We start from the raw sequence: 9335 nt of genomic DNA on the forward strand, positions 1-9335 counted from the left end.
CCAGATTCTTTTGCACTGCATATAGTGTTGTCAATCACTAAGGGCAGAAAGTACAAAGACAAAGCTTCTACTCACTTGAACTTGTAGCTTTCTCGTTTATTATTGATGAACCCATCTGCTAAGTCACGTGGCACAATGATCTCCAGACTGGACAGAGGTTCCTCATTATCAACTGAGTAACTCTAATAAAGATGGATAGGAATTCACAGAATAACTTCATCAATAGAACAGCATTACCCTTAAATATAACACTTACCTAAGCTTAGCACCTGTAAATGTCTGGAGATAAAATTGTTAAAAATTGCACTAAATACGTGAGCAGATCTTCCTTAACTACTATACACTAAACCAGCACATACCAGCATTAGCCTGTCACCACGTAAACACTACAACAACATTCGAAACAAAAGGGTAACCTCTTTGACACAATTTGCTTACTAAACCACTTTAATACCTGTGATGTTATAAAAAACCAAAGCATTGCCCCCAGTGCAAACATCTCAAAAAAATCTGGAAGAATACATTAGGAAAGACTACCACAAGATAAAGGCTGTGACGAGAAGAGCTGGTTTAAAACATGAAGACAATTAAGAGACCTAAATGCACGGTTCCTGAGGAACACTTCTATTATCTTTATTATCCCTTGGGAAGGCAGCTGTACACTGGGACAGGAGCAAGCAACACGTTCCCCTCCCTTGCTCAGAACACTGTTGAACTGCACAAACCCAGAGACGCTCATCAAGTGTTTTCCTGCCGAGCCTCTCTCAAATAACTAGGCTGGAAGTAAGTTTCTCAGCCACTCCCCCAACAGTTACAGCTTTAACTCCTCTACTCTGTGATTTTAAGAACTTCCTGAGGCTTCGGAGAGCAGAAGCTGCACACCCGCCTGCGAAACAGCCTTTCAGACCCCGCCAGCCGCCCGAGCCTCTTGAAGGGGAGGGGCGCCGCCCCGCAGCCCCCACCCGAGCGGCGAATCCGGGTCCCGGGCAGCCCTTGGATCTCCCCGGCATCCCCCGAGCATCCCCGGTGCACCCCCGGAGCACAGCTCCCAGCCTACCCCCGCCTGCTGCCGCCTGCCCAGCGGCTTCACCCGCGCGAACACCCGGATCGTTTCCTTCACCATCGCCGCCGCCGGGCCCCGGCAACGGTAACCGGGCACGGCCGGCGGGCACGCGCCGCGCGGCTCCCACACGGCCCCAGGGAGCGGCTCCCGGCTCCCACACCGCCTCAGGGAGCGGGGAGCGGCCGGGCCCCGCCTGCCGCAGGTGACCGCCTGCCCAGCCCGTCGTGCCGGCTCCCCGCTAGCTGTGCTCCCCGCCGCCGGAGCTTCTCGGCTGCGAGCAAAGGGAGTTCGCACGCACCGCCCAGCGCAGAGGTGCGGGGGACGTGCGGAGCGCTCCGGGGATTCCGCACCTTTGTGTCCGCAGGGATGTCCCGGCTCATCCCACCTGTGTAAGGCTCAAGAGAAGGTCTTCTGCCCTTACGCAGTTGAAACACCACGGAGAGAAATACCAAGGCTACAGGCACTGAGGACATCAACTCCTTAATTCTAATATAAAAATGGTTGTGAAAAAGAAACAACGTCTAGTGGAAAAAGAAGATGTCTTGCTACGAGAACTAAACTTACAGAGCATTAAGAGCAGAACCCCATTATTCTGTGAAGTGGTTACTGAAGTGTCACACAAACAACATGATTGTATTTTGGCCTTAGTTTAGGTGGGATATAGTGGCAGGGATCAGATTACACTGATTGCAAGCACACTAATTTAAGTGGAAAATCAGACACTTGATTATGGAGGATAGAAATTTCTCTAACTCAGATATGGTAAAACTATGTTGAACTTGTATTTCGAATAGCAAAAATAGTAGGGAAAAGGGTTGGTTTTTTGTTGGTTTTTTTCCTCCTCTCAACTGAGCAAATAACTGTCTCAGAAAGTGTGTGAGGGATAAGAAGTGCACCTTCAGGGAATAAAATAGAAAAGGGCTGATCACCATCTAAAGTCAAGTGCAAAAAGTCAAAAGGGTAAAAATAAAAACAAGTGGAAAATATTACTTGCTGTTTAAATAAAGAGTGAAGGAAGAAACAGGACATTGGAATGGGATAGTGGAATAAATAGTAATTATTTTCTTGGTATTGCACCAAAATTACAAAAAACGTTTGTTTTGTCAGTTGGGATGGGCATGTTGAAGATGATGTTAGAAGCAGAAGTGACTACAGGTAGGGAAACAACTGCAGCCAAGAGGGAAGCAGAACATACAATGAATTTAGACTAAGAGATCAGGATTTGGGAGGGAAGCATAAATAATTTCAGTTCCAGAACTCTGAAAGAATTGTGATGTTTAATTGAAGTTTCGGGAACTGAAATGTTGGTTTACTTGGTTTAGAATTGAAACGATGCAGGACAGTACAGTATTTTGTATTTCTATACAGTAAACTAAATTTAATAGTCAGCTGTGTTATTTAGCAGCTTAGCTGGATTGTGAATTAATTGGGCAGTAGACTTTATAATATTGCAGTTAATTGTGAGGAAAGCCATTTTGTGTCTGCCTTTGTTCAGTAGCAGGAGTATGGGGCTGGGTGAATGACACTATTGCTTCTGGGGCCAAACCTGCTCTGAAAGTGGTTTAGGTGGCTTTCTTCAACCTGAAGCCTGAACTGTAAACTCTGAGCCAGTGGCACAGTGAAGACACACTGTTTTATTATAGGATAGTCTGAATATGGCACAGAGAAGCCAATGAGCCGGCTTAGACTCAAACTGCTTCCAGAATAAAAAAATGGCCTTTCAAGAAAAGACTGAAAGTGACAGCTAACTAAAAATGTACAGGTCTAGAGATTATATCTTATGCTAGAGACATGAAAAGTTTTGGGTTGCTTTAAATTAACTGTTTGAAATTTTATTTCTGTATTTTCTGGGAAATCACCTTGTACTTAAGGAAATTTCAGTATTTACATTTATGTTAAACCTCAAAGATGTGTCAGCTTTCTTCAGCTCCAGGATTTGAGGAAGTGAACCACACAACACAAGCAACCTACAGACTTGAAATAATTATACGAGCGTGTGACTTATAGGATCTGGCATTTCCATGTTTTAAAAAGATCAGCCATTGCATTCTGAAGTAATAGAGCATCACAATGAATCGTCTACTTTTACTGTTGTCATTTTCTTCCAATTAGAAAAATAATATCAATCATAGCATATTCTGGACCTGGCAATTCAAGGACTTGTGCTCCATTATGTCACCTAGCAACTCACTATGCTTCCAAATAAACAGCCTTGTAAATTTTATAGTAGCCCAAACTTTCAAGTCCTCTCTATCTTTCCCCAAAGTTTTACTTTTCATAGACTTTATTTATTCTTGGCAACTACCATGCCATTTGGCTGAGATAATGATTAGAAGTTAGAACACTAAAATCTTTCCATAGATCAACTGGGCAGGAAGGGCCAAAACTCTTGCTGAAGCCTGAGTTTGTGTCATCATCCAACTCCTGAAAATGTTAATGCCAAATATGTATCTTTTGCATGACCAGAAACACTTCTTAAATGACCAGAAATGAAAGTCTGAAATGGGGCCTATATTTAGGTACAGTATCTGTTGAATTTGTTATGTGAGCGCTGCCAGCAATAGTTCAACGTTTATAGTAAAAGGTGTGGTAATACAGAAAATTAGGTTTCTGTATTTAAATAGAATGTGAAAAAGTTGAGGCAATAGTTTTTATATTTCAAGTATTATCCCAAAGCCCTATAACCCTTGTTTTCTTCTGCTTTATGTTCAGCATTAAAATGTTTGATGCCGTCATGTAGACAAAACTGCGTTGTTCAGCTTTTAATAGTCCAGCCCTGAGAGAAGGACAGAGATGTTTTCCTCTTTCAGGCTACTGTTATAATCTGTTTCTTAGGGAACAGGGCTACATCATCATGTATGTAAGAAAAACATTTGGAAAGTACCTTAAAATGTCACTGTTCTCACATTCTTACCCAACACATTTATATGTGCCCTAAAAATGTGTGTCTTGGTAGACTCAGTCAAACTAGAAAATTTGAAAATGTCCTCCTTAGGGCTTATGCATATCCATAATTACATGTCTTTAATTGCTTGACTCTTTTAGAGTAAACAAAAATTTCGTGGAGGAATTTAGGGATTCCTGGGACTCTGACTGCAACAGACAACAAATCTTTTTTTCAAGCTGGGCATTTTGTTTCTGGTTGGGGGCTTGGGGTGGGGAGGGGTTCATCCCTAAATGGTAAACTGGATCCTTTGTTGGAAACTAGCATGAGAAGTGTTAACAGGAGACATAAATGTAATTCTAATGCATTGCAAATCTTATCTGTATAATTTTCTCTACCTTCTTCCCACATTGATCTTTAGCATAATGGTTTTTCTTATTGATTTTTTATTATGAAACCTTCCAAAGTCCATTGTTGATTTGTCTCTGACTAAGGAGAGAAAAATTCTAGGTGACCATTGGTATAAAAGTCTGTGGGCTTTGGGCTTTTTTATCTAAAAACTGGTGAGAAATTTAGAATCTTATGTTCAATTCTGCTTAATGAATAATTTCTTTTACAGTTATTGTATAACTAGCTTGTCTATGCTCTTTTTTGAAGACGATTAAAATTCCATCACTTTCAACAAAACATTATAAAATTCAAGTTTTAGATACCATTGATTTACAATAAATCTTAATTGAAGTCAAGTATTAGAAGTTTTGTTCATCGCTGTGTAAACTTAAAGGCGTATCAAACAGCTCTTGCTAAGTTTAGGACAGGTGGTAATGCTGGAAAAGAGGAAAACAAATAGTGCGGGTAATATTCAGCAGAATAGTCAGAGGCTAGGAGTTTCCTATCAATCTGTTGCTGTAAAGAGAATTTAAAGAAAGAAAATTATATGATTCTACAGATCTTTGCAGAGCTCTTTTGGGGAAGGAAAATTAGCATCACAGAAAGCAGGGAAAGGTATGTTCGAAAGTATAAAATGAAATTGATACCAATGATAAGTCATAGACAGAAACCTATCTGCAGGTTGGTCATGAGTAAGGTGTGACAGTATGGACCAGGACCTTAAAGACAAACAAAGTAATGTGGTAAAGACAGGAGAGTTGCTGGAGGAGGCACAGCTGCTGACTGCATAGAGAGATAACTGAAAGGATGATATCAGACAACAACAGTCTGAGAGTCTGTGTGTGGGATTGGGTGAGAGGGGAGGGTAGAGCAGCTGTCATTCACGGAGGACAGATGGTGGGAATATACAACAATGCAATGGATGGTGATTACAGCCATGGAGTAAGATTAATTTTTGTAGATAAACAGGATAAATGTCATGATCTCAGTTTCACAATTACTGTTAAGTGAAAATAGAGGGCATGATGCAGGGAGCTGTAGGGAAAGAGTCTCTAGAATATAAGTATAAAGGAGAACTCTAGCCAGTAAAAATAAAATTCATAGTTTAGGTAATGTAAAAATGAAAAAAGAAAGTAAAATGAAGTGTTACTTTGGAGGCAAAGGTAAGTAGACGCAGCAAATCTCTTGAGGGTTTTTTGTTCAGCCTTTTCATTTGGATGGAATAGATGGAAGTGTGGAGCTAGTATGGGGAAAGTGAATGGACACAAGAGTAATTAAGGAAAATACAGAAGGAGAATAGTTGATCTCATAAGAAGATGGATTAGCATGGGGGTGACCACTACTTGAGTGGGTGAGCAGATGAGAAATGTTTTTCAGGGTGATGAAGGGAGCTGTACAAGAAAAGATGGCCGCCTGTAAGGAAGCATAAGTTTGAGTCATAGTCCAAGTAGCATAGCATACCTAAAACTCAGGGAAATTATACTGCCTGAGTTCACTGATCTCAGGAAACTGCCACAATGAGCATTCTTTTCTTACGCTAACACTTGCACAGGCTCACAATTTTTTCAGCTTGGATGTAGTAATATGCTCCAGCCAGATGTGCCTGATATTAACATGTTTAGAGTTGGTACCTGCCTTTTTCTTCAAGGACAAAATTAGGCTGTGAAATAATTAAACAATATGTCCAATTTTGCAAGCACAACCTGCAGTGAAGCCAGAGAAAATGGTTTCTTAAGTAGTGAGGCACTAACTGCCTTAAAATACCAAGACCAACTTTCCCACTAAAGTTTTCCTTGTATTTGTGCCATGTTGTAAACATGACAACACTGGTTTTCCCCATACAATTCTGTGAATTAAGAAATTAAGATGCATTCTTGAACTGTTTGAAATCAAATAGAATAGCCCTCATGTAAGCACAGTGCATCAGTATTTTAAATCCTCCTTTTTCTATTTATTTTCAGGTAGTGAAAGGAAAAAAGAGGATTAGTTAGGTTGGTTTGGTTTGGGTTTTTTTGTTAATATTCAGTTTTGAGTTTAAAATAAACCAACTACTATTGCTTATTCAATTAGTGTTGCAAATTTCAGCCTGGTCTGGTGGAATATGTCCCTGACCAGGGCAGGGAGTTTGGAACGAGATGATCTTTAAAGTCCTTTCCAACTCAACCATTCTGTGATTCTGCATCTCAAATGCCAGATACTTTTAAGGCTGCATGATTTTGTCATTTTGTTGATGTGCATCTGCAGTTGAGAAATCTCATAAACGGGCAAGGGTTGGTATCCAGGGACTGCAGACATCAATTATTTCCCAATGTGAAAAGGCAGACTTCTTGTCTGAGTAACTGTATTAAAATACAAACTGTTCATTTACCCAGTGTTGACCTTCTGTCCTTAGCTTGGCCATGGATTGTGTACTTAGTCCTTTAGACTTCCCTAGAATCTTTCGCTTAAGAATCCTGAAGAATGTAATGAACTAGTGAGTTGCAATTCTCTTGCATTTGGAATAAAATCCTTATCAAATTAAAGCTGTGTCTCAGACCCTAATATTACAAGCACAGGTGACCATATGCATGTTACCTGTTTTCTACATATGGCTGAAGACAACAGAGGAAACATAAACCAGTAAAAGATGAAAATAGAATAAATCCCCTTTCCTAAGTCAGTAACTGTACTGCACTTTATGTCCATTATTTCTTCTCCAAACTAGTGTCTTATTGTAAGCATTGTCAAGAGTTTTAATCTTTCCCAGTCATTTACAACCAAGATGGTGAGTTATAAATTCACATATTTACATTCCATGTTCTGTGGATCCTTCAGAAAGTAAGGTTGCTAAACCTCTTGGTGGTAATTTGATAGACAAATACATGCCAACCACAATTTTTTTAGATTAAGTTATTATTAAGCTAACAGTATATATTTCAGTGGAGAACTGTTGACAAAATCAGGACCTAATCTTCTCAAGTTTGCATTATTCTGTGACCCATGGGAGAGAGGTCAGTGGTTTGCACACACTCCAGAGGCAATGAAGATTTTTTCCTGAGGCAATGAAGATGAAGTACTAGATACAATATTTGAAAACATGGGTATGTCAGATTGTTGACATGAATAATGAATTTCAGGCAGTAAATAAATTAATTTTGAGACTTTTTTCAGAACATATTTTTTCTTGCAGATGACTAGCACATAGACACTTCTAAAACAACAGATAACATTTTTTAACAGTTACTGTCCTTGAAAAGGCTATGATTTTTTTGGACTAAGAAAAAACCACTTGGCATTGTATAAATCTAGCAGGATATGTAAGGACTGCATTACATTTTCAGAGGTCAATTCTGACCCAGTGAGCTGCACAACAAGAAATCCTACTTGAAAAACAAAAGAAACAACCCCAAATCTCTGCCTACTATCTACATTCAGATAAATACTATCTTCTTCTCTAATGCTCATCCAGATAGATGGAGTAGCACCAGCCTTTCTTAAGTGGGAAAATCCAAAAGCCTTCCTTGAGATGCAGCCGTACTCCTGGATGAGTCACATGGCTAGTTCAGGAGCTAAATTGTTGCTAGTAATATAACATTTCCTTTTCAGTGGAGCTTTTATTATTTGCAGTTTGCATTGAATGGCTTATCAGAAGAGTCATATAACTAAAGCGTGCAGTCTGGTGCAAATCATGAGTTACAAAAAGATGAAACACCTTTGGAAGGTGGTAATGTTATTTTGGCTCATATTTAATAGTTTAAGAACAGATATGAGTTTATTCCAGAAGACCAGTTTAAGAATGCTAATTTTTATCTGCTTTTGTTATTAGTTATTGACTGTTTTGAATTCTTGTTTACAGTTTTGATATATTTGCATGCCCTCATAGGACTTGCCTAGGCCCCAGTGTATGCCAAAGCACCTCCAGAATTTTAATCTCACATTGCTGAAGTGAACGTGGTTTGGATGTAGGGCAAATCATGGCTGCGGAAGAAAAATGGGAAGAAGGTTTGTATAACATCTCAGAAAACAGCTAGGCTGTCTGATAAGCAGTTCTTTAGATTATGTATTGGAGTTTCAGGATAGTGCTGAGTAGAACTGAATCATGTTGAGTCAAGGGATATAGAAATAATTGTTTTGCGTCACAACTGTTAACCAATTTGTACAGTTATTGAAATATTTTTCTTAGCATTTTCGAGTCTCCAGATGCCAAGTGTGTATCATGATTTTCTTCTGCTGCACATAAAATTACTTAATGAATATTGGCTTGCAGGATTATTATCCTTCCAGCTAATTCCCAATCCAACTCAACTTGCCTTTTCCTGGGCTTCTTGCCACATTCCAGTTTTCCCTATGCTATTGATGTTATGTAGGACTGAAATGTGGAATTATCTACAGTTCATAAAAGAATCAAGTACCTTAGGCTGTTGTGTTTATCTATTATTAATGGACAGTAAATGCAAACATGAGCTAACAAAAGTCAAGGGATAAGCACATTTAAGTCAGATTGGTTCCCAGAGAAATAATTTCAATACTTGTCAAACAATTCTTGAAACATAGAAGAATAATGATTTCCCATAGATTCATTGTATATATTCTGGCACTGTAACTTTTCCTTTATATAATATTTTTATAAAACTTGAATGGTAATTTCCATTGGAAGATCTGAAAGAGATTTACAGACATTAACAAAATCTGACTTGTAACACTAGTGTGAAGAAAAGAAGCTGGTTTAGCTATTTGTTGTAAAAAAAACATTTTTTGCCACTGTCAGCTGCTTTCTGCTCTTCTGCCAGCACTAAAGTTCACAAAATACTTCATCCACCAATTTCTAATCGTTCTCCTGCATTTGGATTCCTTTTACACTCCCTAATTTCTGGGGATGCTCATGGCTAACCTCTCAGCTCAGTCGACTATCCTCAGAGGGCTTGATTCTATGTGAAAGAAGTCACTCGCTTCTGATCCCCCCTGCTGCTTCCAAACATTACTGCACTCTAGTGGTCCTGTGCTTCTGGGATGACTTCA

General features: G+C 39.4%; 1 protein-coding gene across 4 annotated transcripts in view; it reads right to left on the reverse strand.

Moving 5' to 3' along the window:
• KIF6 (kinesin family member 6) overlaps positions 1-1192 on the reverse strand; it is a 154467-nt gene extending 153275 nt beyond the window's left edge. For all 4 annotated transcript variants that reach the window (XM_066178437.1, XM_066178435.1, XM_066178436.1 and 1 more), the window contains exons 1-2: positions 1058-1192; positions 76-182 (exon numbers count right to left, since the gene is read on the reverse strand). In XM_066178437.1, coding sequence (XP_066034534.1) covers positions 76-182; positions 1058-1123 — 173 coding nt within the window. In that variant the 5' untranslated portion in view covers positions 1124-1192. The remainder of the gene's footprint in view (positions 1-75; positions 183-1057) is intronic.
• Between the last annotated feature and the right edge of the window lie 8143 nt (positions 1193-9335).

The sequence above is a fragment of the Chamaea fasciata genome, unplaced genomic scaffold (genome assembly GCF_029207755.1).
Source record: "Chamaea fasciata isolate MVZ Bird 193981 ecotype frontalis unplaced genomic scaffold, bChaFas1.0.hap1 SCAF_3, whole genome shotgun sequence".
Taxonomy (NCBI): Eukaryota; Metazoa; Chordata; class Aves; order Passeriformes; family Sylviidae; genus Chamaea; species Chamaea fasciata.